Raw genomic sequence first — 17,589 nt, 5'->3', positions numbered from 1 at the left:
AAATGGTGGTAGGGGACAACCTTGGTTCGAGTGATCATGAGCTGATTCAGTTCAAACTAGATGGAAGGATAAACAAATGTAGATCTGGGATTAGGGTTTTTGACTTCTCGAGGGCTAATTTTAAAGAGTTAAGGAAATTAGTTAGGGAAGTGGAGTGGACGGAGGAATTAGTGGATTTAAATGTGGAGGAGGCCTGGAATTACTTTAAGTCACAGCTGCGGAGACTGTCGGAAGCCTGCATCCCGAGAAAGGGGGAAAAAACCATGGGCAGGAGTTGTAGGCCAAACTGGATGAGCAAGCAACTCAGAGAGGGGATTAGACAAAAGCAGAAAGCTTACAGGGAGTGGAAGGAAGACAGGATCAGTAAGGAAAGCTACCTTGCTGAGGTCAGAACATGTAGGGACAAAGTGAGGAAGGCTAAAAGCCACATTGAACTGGAACTTGCAAAGGGAATCAAAACCAATAGTAAAAGATTCTACAGCCACATAAATAAGAAGAAAACAAAGAAAGAAGAAGTGGGGCCGCTATACACTGAGGATGGAATGGAGGTTAAGGATAACCTAGGCATGGCCCAACATCTAAACAAGTACTTTGCCTCAGTTTTTAATAAGACTAGTGAGGAACCTTGCGATGATGGAGGGATGATAAACGGGAATGTGGATATGGAAGTGGATATTACCGCAACTGAGGTAGAGGCCGTACTTGAACAGCTCGATGGGACGAAGTCGGAGGGCCCGGACAATCTCCATCTGAGGATATTAAAGGAACTGGCGTGTGAAATTGCGAGCCCGTTAGCGAGAATTTTTAAGCAATCGATAAACTCGGGGGTTGTGCCGTATGACTGGAGGATTGCTAATGTAGTTCCTATTTTTAAGAAAGGGAATAAGAGTGATCCGTGTAATTATAGGCCTGTTAGCTTGACGTCTGTAGTATGTAAGGTCTTGGAAAAAATTTTAAGGGAGAAAGTAGTTAAGGACATAGAGGTCAATGGTAATTGTGATGAATTGCAACACGGATTTACTAAAGGTAGATCGTGCCAAACCAATCTGATCTCCTTCTTTGAGAAGGTGACGGATTACTTAGATAAAGGAAATGCGGTAGATATAATTTACCTAGATTTCAGTAAGGCGTTCGACACGGTTCCGCACAGGGAGCTGTTAGTTAAATTGGAAAAGATGGGAGTGAATATGAAAGTTGTAAGGTGGATAAGGAACTGGTTAAAGGGGAGACTCCAGAGGGTCGTATTGAAAGGTGAACTGTCAGGCTGGAAGGAGGTCACCAGTGGAGTCCCTCAAGGATCGGTTTTGGGACCGATCTTATTTAACCTTTTTATTACTGACCTTGGCACAAAGAGCGGGAATGTGCTAATAAAGTTTGCGGAGGACACGAAGCTGGGGGATATTGCTAACACGGAGAAGGACAGGGATACTATTCAGGAAGATCTGAACCACCTTGTAAACTGGAGTAATAGAAATAGGATGAAATACAATAGTGAAAAGTGCAAGGTCATGCATTTAGGAATTAATAATAAGAATTTTGGATATACGTTGGGGGCGCATCAGTTGGAAGCGACGGAGGAGGAGAAGGACCTTGGGGTACTGGTTGATAGCAGGATGACTATGAGTCGCCAATGTGATACGGCTGTTAAAAAAACAAATGCGATTTTGGGATGCATTAGGCGGGGTATTTCCTGCAAGGATAAGGAGGTGTTAGTACCGTTATATAAGGCGTTGGTGAGACCCCATCTGGAATACTGTGTGCAGTTCTATTGTCCCATGTTCAAGAAGGATGAACTCAAACTGGAACAGGTTCAGAGACGGGCTACAAGGATGATCCGAGGAATGGAAAAACTGCCTTATGAAAGGAGACTCAAAGAGCTTGGCTTGTTTAGCCTGGCCAAAAGAAGGCTGAGGGGGGATATGCTCGCTCTATATAAATATATCAAGGGGGTTAACATTAGGGAGGGAGAGGAATTATTTAAGTTTAGTACTAATGTAGACACGAGGACGAATGGGTATAAACTGGATATTAGGAAGTTTAGACTTGAAATTAGACGAAGGTTTCTGACCATTAGGGGAGTGAAGTTCTGTAATAGCCTTCCAAGGGAAGTAGTAGGGGCAAAAGACTTTCCTGGCTTTAAGACAAAGCTTGATAAGTATATGGAGGGGATGTTATGATAGGATCGTTAATTTGGGCAATTGATCTTGAATTACCACCAGACAGGTCTGCTCAATGGTCTGCGGGGAGATGTTGGATGCGATGGGTACTGAGTTGCTGCAGAGAATTCCTTCTTGGGTGCTAGCTGGTGACTCTTGCCCACATGCTCAGGGTTTAGCTGATCGCCATATTTGGGGTCGGGAAGGAATTTTCCTCCAGGGCGGATTGGCAGGTGCCCTGGAGGTTTTTCGCCTTCCCCTGCAGCGTGGGGCACGGGTCGCTTGCTGGTGGTTTCTCTGCAGCTTGAGGTCTTCAAACCATTTTTGAGGATTTCAATAACTCGGTCCTGGGATAGGTGTTGTTATAAAATTGGATGGGTGGGGTTCTGTGGCCTGCCTTGTGCAGGAGGTCAGACTAGATGATCAGATTGGTCCCTTCTGACCTATGAGTCTATGAGACAAGTATTGGCCCTATAAATATTAATCTACAGCTCATTGTGGCAACCAACTTAAATGACTGCTTTCTCCGGTTAGAGAGACAAGGTGGGTGAGGTAATATATTTTATTGGACCATCTTCTGTTGGTGCCAGAGACAAGCTTTTGAGCTACACTGAGCTCTTCTTCTTCATCTCCTGGGACCAATGCAGCTATAATGCTACTACTTCTATGTCTTACTCTGTTCTCTACCCTTTCATAGACAGAACCGCACAAAAAAGGAAGTGGCAACAAAACTAGAAATGGATAGCTATGGATGGCAGGCTTATAGGGAAACAAACTGTTAACGCTGACTCTACAATGTCTATGTTGCTTACCTCATTTGGGCTCTCTGCCTCACATGTTCAAGGCTAATGATGACTTGCATGTTGGCCTTGGCAATTTAAGAGCTGTGATGAATGCCAAGTTTTAATGAAACTTCTAAACACCATTTTCCCAACAGCAGCAGCACCTAGTGGCTCCTTGATTACATTACAACGCCCTTTTAAAGCATTACGCTACACTGTGTAACATTTACAAATAGATGTGACCTCTTTTTATCGCCTTAAAAGAGATCTGTGCTTGAATACACTGTCTCTCATTTGCACATCTCATACTCTCTTATTTGATCTTTCAGTTAAGTCATAATAATGCTAAGTTCATGACATCCCAATCATTCCCACTCTAACCCAAAATTCTGAATGCACTACAGGATCAAACAGAAGATTCCCGGGCGAGAGAGTTTATATTCAAGCTCAGATAGCTATAGTTCCATTTTCCATCATTCAGAAATTTCTTTGTAGAACTGGGCAAACACTGCCACAGATTTTCTGTAAATATTTGCTCAATCTTTCTAAGTAAAGCTTCGGCTCTCCATTTATATTTCCTATCTGCAAATAGTCCAGTGATTGAGTTTTACTGGCCTGAATTCTCAATAAAGAGAATGTCAAAGTTCACACACAAAAATACAAACTACATTTTTAAATTTGCCCATGCTAATACTCACTTGGGAAATACTTAAGCACTCACCAAATCTGGGAGCAGTAAGAATCCCATGGGCCTTAATGATGAGTTGTAAATAACCAACATATCTTGAATAAGAATATCAACTATTCGTTGTTAGCAGTGGTGATCAAGGTAGCTGTGTAGATGGACAGTGGGGATGTTTGTTTTATTTGCTCATTAATATACATAATAATCATGACTAAGAACCTCAAGTCATGTGCATAACTAGTTTAGATAGCCTCATATTCCTGTCACTGTTAGCCTCTTCCTCCTTCCCCATTTATCTCTTACACTCCCATTTGTTGCATCTCATCTTAAATTAGACTAGTATCAGAGGGGTAGCCGTGTTAGTCTGGATCTGTAAAAGCAGCAAAGAATCCTGTGGCACCTTATAGACTGACAGACCTTTTGGAGCATGAGCTTTCGTGGGTGAATACCCACTTCCTCAGATGTATCTGAGGAAGTGGGTATTCACCCACGAAAGCTCATGCTCCAAAAGGTCTGTCAGTCTATAAGGTGCCACAGGATTCTTTGCGGCTTAAATTAGACTGTGAACACCTTGGGGCAAGAACTATGTTTTCCTGTATATCTGTACAGCACCCAGGATAATGTGAACTCAGTCCTGACTAAGACCCGTGGGTGCTGCCATGACACAAATTATTATTAATAACAATACCAACATATCCCTAGAGTAAAAATAAAACCACCTGAAAGTGAGTTGGTTCATTTTAAATTGTGAACATGTGTGAGGAAATCAAGTGCAGTATTTACTGTGAATTATTCACCCAGCTTTAGATCTTATCCAAAGCAATAGAGCCTGATTCTGCTCCCATTAAGTCAATGGAAAAACTCCTCTTGACGTCAATGGAACTTTTATCTTCAAGTAAATGCATCTTTTTTCAGTGTGGTTCCAGTATAAAAGACATTTTTTAAAGCAGATATTTGGAATCTGGTGGCAGCTAAGAAAGCTTATAATATTTGCCTTTGAAAGAGGCATTAGGAAATAGTGCTGGCAGAAATAGCCATCTTGCAACCTCTTTGCCTGACCGCTAAATGCTCCTCATTAATGTCTTGATCCAAAGCTCAGTGAAATCAGTGGGAGTTTTCCATGAATTCTAGTGTGCTTGGAATCTGGCCCTAAAAGAACTTACATAGCCGCTGTTGTGGTAATTCAGTGAGATAAGTTCATTGCTACAGTTGGACCTCAAGAATGCACAAGTCACTATCTTGCTTTTTGGAAGTCTTTTTGTCTGTGAGGAAATTACTGTATTCATCAGACATTTTAAATGTTCCTTAGAGCCAGTATAATAAAATGATAGTGGAATTCTTTTTTCACAAATGCTATTAGCTAATAAACACATGAGAGGTGACACTTGTTTGAATATCACAGGGTGATGCTGGCGTTACTGGTCGAAAGATCATTGTGGACACTTATGGAGGATGGGGAGCCCATGGAGGTGGTGCCTTTTCAGGCAAAGATTATACAAAGGTGGACCGGTCGGCAGCATATGCAGCCCGCTGGGTGGCCAAGTCTTTGGTGAAAGCTGGGCTGTGTCATCGTGTTCTGGTTCAAGTATGTTCCATTTTGAATCTTATTGATTTTTGCTTTTTAAAATTTATTTTAAAAACACTTCATTTTTACCTTTTCCCTGAAAAATCTGCCTTGGGAAAAACGGGTTTGTGAGGGAGAGAGCTGGTGAGATGGCCAGCACGTCTCAAGCTATACTTGGCTTGATTATGTCTGTGATAGCACAGGTGGGGAGAAATCAGAAATTTATGGAAATTTGGAAGCTTAGCTTGGAGCTGGACTGAGTTTAAAAGGAAGATAAGAAGAAAGATCTTGTTCTACCTAGTTCAAGATCATAGTCACTGGGGCTTTCAGCATAGTAGCTTCCTCAGGCCTGGACTTTTTGGATAGTTTTTACATTTTACTGGAGGTTATTCTGAATATTCTGGATACATCAGTCGTCTGGTATTAACTATCCCCCTTAGGGGTTCTTCTTGCTGTACTGGAGGAGGGTGTTCTGTTACTACATTGTCCTGTCACATGCCCTGCTGGCCATATGAGGCTCCATCCTTGTTTTCTAACTAATGCTTTTTGTCTGCCGAAGGTTTCTTATGCCATTGGAGTGGCTCAACCTCTCTCCATTTCACTGTTCACTTATGGAACTTCCCAGAAAACAGAGAAAGAGCTACTGGACATTGTGCACAAGAACTTTGATCTTCGACCTGGAGTCATTGTCAGGTAAGCATGTTGCAGGAGCACACACATATGGAACAGTCAGGGTGAACACCTCCTGGAACTCTTCTCAAAGAAGTATAGAGGTTACAGAAGAAAAAGGTCTATTAAATAAGCCTGTCCAACCTCTTGTCCTAATATAGTATTGGTCTCTATAGTACAAAAAAGATGTTTCAGCTGTGTACGCAAACTGTAACTATTTCTGGACCTAACAATATTCCAGATCTTATAAGAAGCCAGATATAACTCCCAGTGGTTTCAGCTGGAGTTTTGTGTTCTCAGCAGCTACTCGTCCCCTCTCAGAATTTGGCTCTGTGTAGGGGTTAGTACAGCTACGTGTGTGGTCTGTAGTATGTGACGTTGAAATAGTTTTGGCTCACAGTGATGTTGCTTCATTTTTACTAGAGCCGTCTGAGCAATTTAGACTGTTCTTCATAAATATTTGATTGAAAATTGGGTCAAAATGTCATGAACTTCAATGGGTTTTGAGTCTGGCCCCAAAAGGCTTCAGACTAATCCTTATAGACACTTTCATGGTCATTATTCCATAGAACAAGTTTGCACTTCCAAAATTCAGTCCAGTAAGTGGACTGAAAGGAGGAACTAACTTTAAACAGTGATTTATAGTGTTACACTTTAGACTAAGCTATTTTCTTTTCTTTTCTTTTTCTTGAACACTAAGGGATTTGGATTTAAAGAAGCCAATTTATCAGAAGACTGCCTGTTATGGTCACTTTGGAAGACATGAATTTTCATGGGAGGTGCCTAAGAAACTTGTGTTTCAATAATAATGGGTCCATCCCTAAAGCAGAAGTGAAGAAGATTCCACTAGACAATAAGATGTTGGCAAAAATCAGCACTGACTACTCTTTATCCAGCTCAAGGAATTTCAGATTTTAAAAGGACAGGATATTCTCATGAGAATTAATTCTTACTCTCAGTCCTATCCTATTTCATTGTCAAAAACACCAAAAGCAGAGTCTGTTTTTTTTATCATCACAAGAAGACAAAATACAGTTGATTTTACTGCTGCTATGTTGGTTCCACTAACAAAGGCAAAATCTGACTAGGACATACAAACCAACGTTTGGGCCTTAACTCTGTTACAGTGTGATCTTGCATTCAAAAGAAAAGGTATCCATCATCATTCTAGCTAAGGAGCAATAGGTCTCCTCACCCTGACTGAACACTAGGAAATTTGTGGGGGACAGTTTTCACGTAGGAGCTGGTATTTCATATTGAATTTTGCTTGGAGGGGGTTCGTTATCATGTAACTGCAACATAGCTGCTCCTTTTTAAAGGATGTTGTTAGGTGCTTAGACTTCCTTCACTAGTTATCTCTGCTTACCACAATGTTCCAGTCAGCTGTGATTTGGTGACTCAAACTTTCTTTTAGCTACTATGTACTTATAAGTGCTGCTTTTCTGTGTGTTTACATATTAGCACATCAAATTTTGGAGTCAGTGGCTCATCCCGACATATGCACATGAGAGCTCCATTGACTTCTCTTGGATTGTGTTAATATGAACACTGCCTAGTAGCGACAGTGCTTTTAAACACTGTAGAGCAGAGTGCTGTTAGTACCCTATTTTAATAGGTTTTTAAAGGCATGATGTCAAGGTATTATCCAAAATTTGTAGAGTTATTTTTCTCCCACTGGTGTTTATAACAACAGCCCTTTGGGAGAATGACACTGAAATCTGTTTCTTCACTGAAATGTGCCGTCGGTTATTTTTATGCACACACTGGTTTGCTTTGGAGCATTGCTCACTAGTGGTAGGCTCAAAGCTTTGATTTTTTACATTGAACCCTATTTAGGGACAAAATATGAACTCAAAAATAACCGGAACACATTGGAAATAAAAGGTCCTTATATGTTAAAATTTGGATCTACCAAATTTGACAGCATCTTTAACTGAAAGACAATGATTGAGTAATCCTCTAGATGGCATTATTACCCATCCTAGGTTTACAAGTCTAACATCCAGAGAAAACACTTGGCTCCAGGCAATGTTCCAGAATAGCTTGAGTTGTGTATATGTTACTTCGCAAAGTTAAAAGTAACCAACTGCTTTTTACTTTAGCAGCTCTAATTACAAATTGTAGATGGGGGGGGATTTCTGTGATCCAGGCAATAGCTGGCTGAGGGAGAGCGTGTCGTTTGTGTACACACATACTGTGTTGTCTTAAAGTGTGAGTGAAAGGAAATGGGATTAGTCCATTTCTGCAAAGGACTTCAGGCCAGTCTTGGTTATATTGGAGTCATAGGTGGGTTTTCTTATTGACTTCAGTGAAACTGGGCTCTGGTCTTCTGTCACCATTTCATGTTGATGTAATAGGCACTAAGAGTGAAATTAATGCTGCTGCAGGGGTTGACCAAAAATGCCACTCGAAGTTCACATAAAGGTTAAGGTGGCCCTTGTATGGGATTTCTGCTTTGGAGAAATTTTGCTCCAGGAGAATGCAGTTTCTTTGCACACTGTCTCCTGACTTGTTCTGAAAATGGGAGCAGTTGGAATAATCTGACTCATTGCTGTGTGTTTAAGTTTGGTGATCATTAAAATAAAGAACTAATAGCACTGGCTAACAGTAGGCATGATTTAGCCAGGTATTGTGCAAACTTCTCCCCTTTCAGTGCATCTCAAATTCAGTGTGCCTCCTTCCTATTCAAGGAACAAGCCTCTCCTCTTCAGCATCTGTGCTAGACCGTGCAATGTAACCGGCTAGAATGGGAAAAAAAAAACACCCTAAAATTATTTGTTTTTCTGTGTGTGGCTTGGAACCCATATCTTCAGAAAAAAGGAATTAGAACATTAATCTGTGTCCTTTAGCCTCACAAATGCTTTCTCTTTGGTAGGAAAATATCAAAGTGCAGCTGCACGTAAAAGTCATTTGGCCAAAAAAAGGCATAGTGGGGTTCTTTAGTCATTCTGACTCACTAATTTCCAGATCAGATTTGCACAGTTTGTAAATTAAATTATTGGTAACTGCTAGCTCACAAAATTCTGCCTAGGCTCAGAGAGGCAAGCTCATTTCTTTCAACCTCATGCATCATAATCACTAGTAATAGAGGCCAAATGACACCTTAGAATATACCTGTGCGCTCCATTGCCTTCATATTACACTCTCACTGCCACCTGTAAAAACCCTTTCAGGACTAATAGGGCTACACAGGTGTACCTGAGGGCATCATTTGAAGACCATGAGCTCATACAAGTGAATCTGATGGCATAATTTGAGCTTCAGCAGCCCTATGGCTACATCTAAGGCCCAGGATAAAAAGGACTCAGACTGAGTTTTAGGGGCTAGGGCTAGTTATGTTGCAACTCTGTAAAGGCTATTCCCTGTGCTGGGTTGGAACAGCCCATGGGCTGCTTTAACTTATGCTATCTGCAAATGGCCCTGAGGGTCCAAAAACAGGCTATGGGTTGTGGTAGTGTAACCCACACATCTTCTGGGTGTGGTGTTCTGTCCCATCTAGAGGCACTGGGACTACTTAGAGAGAGAGGGATTAATGAGTCTGCTTAACAGCCAGTTGGCTTTTGGCTCATGCACTAAGCTCCAGAGACCCAAGGTTGGGTCCTGCTTGCTGACGACCAGGGTCAGTTGGTGTTACAGTAGCACGGGAGCACCCTGGCTGTGTTCCTTTTCCTCCAGCCACTACCTCTCTTCCCTGCTATGCTGGCAGCACCGAGGGTGAGTGGCATAAGAGCCCCTACATAGGTTCTGCTGTAGGGGGACCATCTTTACCCTTGGTTGATCTTCCCTGGATGATTTTGCCACTGTAAGGCTAGATTACCCTAGCAGTGCAATACAAGGTGATCCACTGCATTACAAGGTCTGGTCCTACTATCATTGATTTCCATGCTAAGGAACACAGGAGCCCACAAGGCCAATTATTGCAAAATAACTCTTGTTGGTAAATAAAAGACATGCTTTGCTGCTAAGTTATTACAAAAAAAAGAAAGTGCTATAGTTTTTCAAAGACTACCTAATGAACCTTTATCTGCCTACATTGCATCCAAGGATAGACAGTTACTAATAGATAGAGGTTATTAATAACAAGCAAGTGACTTGTTCTATTTGCCTCAGGATTAGTATGCAAAAATAGATTGCAGTTCTACAACTATTCTTCAGTCAGGAGCTCCACCAGGAGTCCACAGGCAGCCTAGCCTGCAGTGATGATCTTTCCACTGCCTTCATTGAGCATTGGCTTAGGGCCTTAACAATTTATATCACTATTGGGAGAGGGAGTAAGCCACCAACAACAAAGAACACTGCACTCAATCCTAGAAAACTCAATATACACTAAAAAAAATTGCTGATCCTCATATAAAAATGTCATGATCTTATCATGATCACCTCAAGCTGCTTCATAGGAAATGGTAGCAACAGTTCTCGGCAAAGGAAGCCCATTGCATGTAGAAATAAAAATTGCTAAGGATTTTATGTTGGGTACATAAAAACACTGAGCCAATTATATATTTTACCTAGCAGGGTTTGCATGAAAAAAATTTATAAGCATGTTAGAAAATGGGTCTTTATATTTTAAATTGCATTTAGTAATTTCCTTTTGTTCTTTTGCATATCTTAAAAGCAGTAGTGATAGATGTTTGATTCAAGAACACACTGAAGTCCAGTCTGTGGGAAACTGACCTGTTGCTAAGGTCACTTGTCAGCAGGGGGTCCCACCACAAATAGTGAGAGAACGAATTTAAACTGCTAGTAAGACAGGAGAAAATTGTGTCCAGCACAGTTGGAGACTGTGATTTAGTTTTGGCTTTCCTGTCTGTCTGGGGAACTTAAACTTTATAATAGTGGCTACTTTGTATGCCCATGCTTCTTTTTACTGTTATTTAAATATGGAATGGGAATAACAACTAACCATGAGAAGCGTGATTCTTTCATCTACCCTTCCTTTGTCCCATCTTGTAAACTTTCCTCTTGCCTGGTTTAGTAGTTAGAGTGGGGAAAGTGTGCATCAGGAATCCTGGGTTCTATTCCTGGCCCTGCCTGTGTGATCCTTAGTAAATCAGAGTTGTGTCAGTCTATGCAATGGGATAATATGTCCCTACCTCACAGGAGTGTTATTAGGTGACGGGGGGAATTTGTTACTGGGAAATGGTTTGAGATCTGTGGGGTAAAAGGTGCTGCAGAAATACTAGTATTAACATTGCAAATGAGTTTACTTGTAACCAGTACTGCAGATAAGCATTACTGTCCATAATGTATCCCTGTCACGAGGTCCCAGCCAGAGCCTGCTTTCTCCGTTGCCAAACGTTTCCATATGCCCAGACACCTAACTTCCATCTGCTAAGCCTGCCCACAATTCCCACAAGCACTTTGACCCAACTCCCCCCACTCTTTCCAATGTCTGAAACTGCTACTTCACTTGTGGAAGAGACTTGATCTCCCCCCTCTCCCATCCCAGCTGCAATAGCCTCTCACTCTTCAGTTGCCAAACTCTCCTGCTACATCCCAAACAAACATCCTAACCTGAGCGCCACACCGATGTTATCTCCAACATACATCCCATCACCAAGCAACCCAACTCCCATTAACCTGACTAATGCCCCAACCTTGCTGGGTCACTGCATCACCACCAACTAAGATGATCCTACCAACTAACCTTCTAGTTTCCGCACATCCACCAGTTTGAGATCTGAAAGCTAAGTGCTGTAATGGCTACAACTCCTATGGGGCAGCCAAAGAGTGTTAACACAATGGCTCAAAACTGGCTTCCCTCAATCATTTTCAGTAGGGAGGTGTTTTACCCACCCTCCCCTGTAGCTATTGCCCAGAAATAATGTGGGTGGGTATGAAGCAAAATGCCATTCCTTCTTACTGCAACAGATAATCTCTTTGCCAATGTGTCCTTCTAACCACTTTGGACATTGTCTCTTTTTAAGGGTTGCTCCTCAGTGCAGCTGTTAATGGGCCAGATCCTGAGAAGGGTTGATTACCTGTATGTCTGGCTGAAGTCCATGGGAATTGTGGGTGCTCAGCACCTCTGTGAATCTAGCCCAGTAATTTTTTTCAATCCAGCATACTCTTGGCCACTGCAGTGACCAAGTGGTTACCCTCAGTTGTTCTCCAGGCTTCATTTGCTGGGAAGAATTAAAACTCTGCATATACTAATGAATGTTATGTGATGGAATAAAACAGACCAGCTGAGGTTCTTCTCATCTGAGAGCCCCATTTCACATGACTAGAAATATATAGTCTTTGTTGGCATAAAATACCACCTCTGCTTTCAAGGAGAAGCATCACCACCAAGCAACTAATTTGTTATTTCCAAATATAGAAGGAGAAGTTCTTAAAGTATAAAAATATGTAGGATCAGATCCTCAGTTTGTGTAAATCACCAAAGCACTAGTGATGTCAATTAGCTATTTACTGCCTATGTCATAGTTGTCCAGAAAGATTCTGGATCAGTCTAATGTGAAACTACATTGATCTACACCGGCTGAGAATCTGGCCTGTGGAGCCTATATACCCAGCAAAATCAGTAACTATGAGATTGAGATAAAGCCTTTATGACTGGCAACTGCACAGCAGCAATGAGGATAGCAGGAATGCTGCAAAGCCCCATTGGGTAGCTGGTCAGAGAGCAGCCTGTCTGTGTGACATTTTTACACTTACGACATTTAAGTGAAAATCCATCTCCAAGCATGTTTGTGATTAAAGTATTTTTCAGCTTTCTCTGCCAAGAGGTCTTACTTGTTGAGATCTGTATGTGCTGCTGCCATCTTTCCTTATTCATTTCCTGTTAGTTCTTTGTATGATAAATAAATAGACAGTAAAGGGCCTCTGTGTTTAATTTCTATTTTGTCATGTTTCAATGTACACTAGTTTTGAATCAATAAAACCCATGTCATAAACTGGACCCTATTTCCTGTTAATATTAATTGTAGGAAAAAACAACTGCTACACACATGGGGTAACATTTTCATAAGGACCTGTGACTTAGGCACCCAACTCCCATTGATTTATCAATGAAACTTAGACTTCTCATTAGGACACTTCCCCCCTCCCACCCCAGGCCAAAAAAAAATCAGTGAAAAATGCAGATCTGGTGACACTAAAACCATTTTGCAAATTTGTATTATTTTGCCAAAGTGTTTCAGTTAAAAAAAATCTGAGAAATTTGAAATGTTTCATTTTGACATTTTCAGAATTAGATGTTTCAGTTTCTTGGTTCAGAAGTCCTTTTTGGTTTAACATTTTCTTTAATGTTATTTTAAAAAGTTCCTAATATTTGTAAATGATCAAAAAGGAAACAAAACATTTCAATTTTGTCACAATAAAAGTTTGACCCTAAAAGAATTTTTGTTGTACTTCTTGAGTCACCAAAAATTTCAAAAAAATTCATTTTCAGTTTGACTCACAATAAATTTTTACTGTTTTGGAAATGGTGGTGTATCGAAAAATCAGTTATTCATTTACCTCTACTTCTAAATGCTTAAGTCATTTTTGAAAATAGGTCTGTAGCAAAGTGAAGACTCACAAGCACAACACCTCCTGCTGGTCAGTTGGGAATTAGCTCATCCAGCACTCAGAGCACCTCCTGGTGGCCAGTGACTCACCTGCCTCAGACCCCGGTGCCCTTTACCTCAGGGTTTTGCCCCAGCAGCACCCCCACACTCTGGGTTCCCCCCCAGGGAAAACCCCAGCCCTCTACACCCACCTTGCCTAGGTGGCTACTGCCAGTCATCATCCAGCCCCCACTCACTGGGGCAAACTGCAGTCTGTCATGGCCACTCATCATTGGCAAGGAGGTTGGACCAGCTGCCTCTGCCTAACCCTGTGCTGCACCTCCCAGCCCCAGTACCCGTGTAGGCCTTTATCAAGGCCTCAGCCTGGGGAATTGCCAGGCTGGAGCTCCCCAGCTCCTGTTGCCCTTCCCCATCACTGCTGTGCTCCAGGTACCCTTTTCCCAGATAGCTAGGTCCTTCTCTCTTCACAACTAGAGACCTGACCCAGCTCCTCCCTGAGCCCTTCTAGCAAGGCCAGGTGTGGCCTGATCAGGGCCAGCTTCAGGCACCAGACGAGAAAGCAAGTGCCTGGGGCAGCACATTGTAAGGGGTGGCATTCCAGTCAATCTTGGGGAAGCACATTCTGGCCGCCCTGCCGTGATTCTTTATTTTTTGTGCTTTGGCAGCCAGTTCCGCATGTCCGGAGCCCCCAGCTGGCTCCCCGTGCCCTGCCAGTCCCAGCCCAGGTGGTGCATGGACCCTGGCCTAGGGGGCAGGAACTAGTGATCCCCGCCGCTCACTGTGCTGCCAAGCTCCCCGGGACGTGCCACTCCCCTCTGCCTGCACTGGCCTCCGCCTCCTGTGCCACTATGAACCTGGCCCAGCAGAGCTGCCTTTAAAGGAGCGGCTGAGCCAGCACATCCTGCAGCCCCTGAGAGCTCCGCCTACCCAGCCAGGAGAAGCAACTGAAGGCCGGGGGGGGAGCCCCTCTCGCCCGGCTGCTAGCGGGCTGCAGCACTGCCCTTCACCCCCCTGTGAGCCACCTTGACCACCCTCCACATGCTCCCTGCGGCTGCCTTTTTTTTTTCCCTTTGGCAATCTGGCCGCCCTTTTTTTTTTATTATTATTTTTTTGTTTGGAAAGGCAAAAAAGCTAGAGCCCTGGACCTGCTTGGGGCATGGCCCCAAATGTGGCTGCTTCTCCAATCAGCCTAGCCTTTTTCTACTGGAGTGGAGTAACTGCCCCGCTACAAGGTCTTAAGGGTCAGAATTGTAAAGGTATTGGGACATTTAAAGGGTTTTCCATAAATTCCATAACACATTTGTGGGTGATTTTTCAAGACCCACTTATCCACCCTAATGTATCAATTAATGAACAGCCTCAAGATGTAGATGTGCACTCATTGGGATTTTCAAAAGTGCCTTGACTCCTGGGTTCCATGGGCATTGTCTGGTAGGCACTTTTCAAAATCCCACTAGGAACCTAAATAACTTTTAAAAATATTACCTTAAGTCAGTTAATGTGGGATTTTCAAAAGCACCTAAGAATATTAGGCACCCAGCTTCTACTGAAAGTCAGTAAGAATTGGGCTTCTCATTTGCTTAAGAACTTTAGAAAATTTCACCCCAGGATCAAATTTACAAAGGTATTTAAATACCTAAAGGTGCAGATAGACAACTCATGGGTTTTTTTTCTAAGAACCTAAATCAGTGAGGTGCCTAACTTTGGAAAATCCCTCTAGGCACCCATCCACATCTTTAGACACCTCAATACTTTTTAAAATCTGGCCCCTAGGCATTTATGAAAAGCTCACTCTGTAGGGCCTGGTCCTGGTGGCGCTTCAAGTTGGAAGGGAGAGGGACAAAGGTCATTATTCACAAACTTTACCCTCCCATCCCTAGGCTAGTCTCTAGCTTAAATCAGAGCAGCCTCAGGGCTCCTTTAGCTTACACCAGCTGTCTATGGCCCCAAGGGCGAGTCCCAGAAGCTAGGGATTGCCAAGACATAGACACTCCACAGATAGAACACCCTGGTGAGAAGACCCCTACAGCATGGCGGTGGGGAAGTATTGTCATGGAGAATCCAGGGAGTCCCCTCACTCTAGGGGAAGCCTCAGCCAACTGGATCAACTAGCATTGTGGCTGGCTTCCTTTGTCAGACCAGTACAAAGCAGCTGAAGCGAGACTAAGGATCTGGCGCCTTGTCTGTCAGTGCCTAATTCCTGAAAATATCTGGCCCGAGGCATATGCTTTGCTAAGACACTTACCGTTCCTCTTGGCTGTGGGCCTACTCACATTCAGAGTCTCCCACGCTAAACAGACAGTCCTGAGAGACAATTGCAAAGCTGCCATAAAAGTGCAAACAATAGCTCATTTGTTTGTTATGTTGGGCTGGAAACCCATATGCAGAAGTCATGTCAAAATCATCAAAACCATGATCAACATTTTCACAAATTGCTTCTGTATTTGTTTCCCATGAGATGTGAAAGTTAGACATTCAGGCACAGCTCTGCAAAGGTATTTAGGTGCCTAATTCCCATTGAAATAAATGGGAGTTAGGCACCTAAATACCTTTGAAGCTCTGGGCCTCAGGAGGTCAAGTGAGCAACTGACGAGAGAAATCTAGATGAAGCTGTGCTAGCAGATTTATCAGGGTGAATTTAGTGCTAGTGAAGGGCTGGCTTGGCAATCCTGTAGGCTGAAGCCATCCTTTCTTTATCCACAGAAAAGACAGCCGCATGCGTGATGGTAGTGAGGGCTTTCTGCATATTACCAGAATGATTTAAATAGAGCAGGCGGAGTCCTGAAAAACAATGTTCTCCATCAGGCCTTCAAATTCCTAGTGGCTCTCTGGGTCCAGCATGCTGATGTTCCTTTTAATTTTCTACTTGCATTCATTAATATGAACAGATTTTTCTTTGCATGAAAGTTTTGGGAATGGCTGGATTTGGAGAGTGTGTGGTTGGGGTTTTTTTGGCATGGATATCTCTTTTCACATGGAAAGAAGGGGTATTTGCTGTTTGCAATTTATTACATGCTATTCACCATCAATTATTCACCTTTTTATAAAGTCCTCCAATGAGGGAGCAGAATCAATCTTACGTGCTTTAGCTGACTGCTCAGACAACATGAATAATGAATAACAAATAGTCAAAGCAAGCAATTTGTTAACAAACTTTAGTCTATAAACTGTCTGAACTTGGCAAAAACTTACTAGTAAATAGCAGAAATCAGGATTATGTGAATGATTCCCAGAGAAAGGGTCTGATTCTCCACTGTATTTGAAATTGTGTAGCCATTTACATAGGTACAAAGCAGATGCAAAATGCTGACAAATCAGGATTATCCACTTGCTTACACAGTGGTAGCATTTAGAGTTGTACTCCATTCACTTTGCACTGTTGTAGCTTGCTACCCAGGGCAGAAAGCAGTGGAAAATCAGTCCCCAAAGGGTTAACTCTCTGAATGATTCAACTACCTCTTGCCCTTAGCTAAGTGCCGTATCCTAAAACCAGCTGTGAGTCTGGCCCATTTTGCTAAGGTGGGTGAAAACTAGTAGTGAATGAGCCAATTTTTTGATATTTTTTTTTAAAGGTGACAAACCAGGCATTTGAAGTTTAGAAAATAATAAGTGATCAAAAGATTTACAGCAAACTAGTGAATTAGTCAGAGGACTTCCCAGTTGTGGCAGCAGCAGCAGGGATTGTGGGCGCCCCTATCCAATACCATGTAAATAAACATCTTTCCTAGGTGAATTCCTGGCAGGGTCTCCAGAGGGTTCCCAGGAGCTTGGGCAATGTGCATACTCCATGATGGGAACACTGTTAACTTTGGACAAAGCACAAGGTAAATAACCAGTGACCCAGTGCAAATACAGCCCTGTCTGTGCTTCCCCTGTGCCTCTGTTTTTGACTTCACAAGGAAAGAATAACTACTACCTGCTCCACAGTAGCAGAGATGAAGTACAACTCCCACCTGCTCTGGCGAATGCTGTTTTTCATCAGTACAGTGTGGCTTATTACAGGTAAGTTGTGACCATTCTTTAATAATACCTTACAGAAAACAATTTTCAACCCGAAATAGGCAGCGACCACCTTCAGGCACCCAAATAGACAAGGCGGTGTCTAAAATGGGCATTTGAGCACTTCCTGCAGTTGGTTTGAATTTGAAAATTGATATTCTCAGCTATCCAAGCTAGAATTTGAATCATAACCATCTGATCTTGCAAAAATGCACACAAG

At 42.5% G+C, this 17,589-nt stretch overlaps 2 protein-coding genes across 2 annotated transcripts in view; both read left to right on the top strand.

The window, feature by feature from the left end:
- MAT1A (methionine adenosyltransferase 1A) overlaps nt 1–7,739 on the top strand; it is a 31,918-nt gene extending 24,179 nt beyond the window's left edge. The window contains exons 7-9 of the mRNA XM_050960667.1: nt 5,026–5,208; nt 5,747–5,880; nt 6,557–7,739. Of these exons, the coding sequence (XP_050816624.1) occupies nt 5,026–5,208; nt 5,747–5,880; nt 6,557–6,662 (423 nt within the window). The 3' untranslated portion in view covers nt 6,663–7,739. The remainder of the gene's footprint in view (nt 1–5,025; nt 5,209–5,746; nt 5,881–6,556) is intronic.
- Nucleotides 7,740–17,281: 9,542 nt separating this feature from the next.
- LOC127054466 (uncharacterized) overlaps nt 17,282–17,589 on the top strand; it is a 10,485-nt gene continuing 10,177 nt past the window's right edge. Inside the window, exon 1 of the mRNA XM_050960682.1 lies at nt 17,282–17,372. Within this exon, the coding sequence (XP_050816639.1) occupies nt 17,306–17,372 (67 nt within the window). The 5' untranslated portion in view covers nt 17,282–17,305. The remainder of the gene's footprint in view (nt 17,373–17,589) is intronic.

The sequence above is a fragment of the Gopherus flavomarginatus genome, chromosome 6, assembly GCF_025201925.1.
Source record: "Gopherus flavomarginatus isolate rGopFla2 chromosome 6, rGopFla2.mat.asm, whole genome shotgun sequence".
NCBI classification, from domain to species: Eukaryota; Metazoa; Chordata; order Testudines; family Testudinidae; genus Gopherus; species Gopherus flavomarginatus.
Note: the sequence above shows the minus strand (reverse complement) of the source record. Positions and strands in the feature narration are given on the sequence as shown.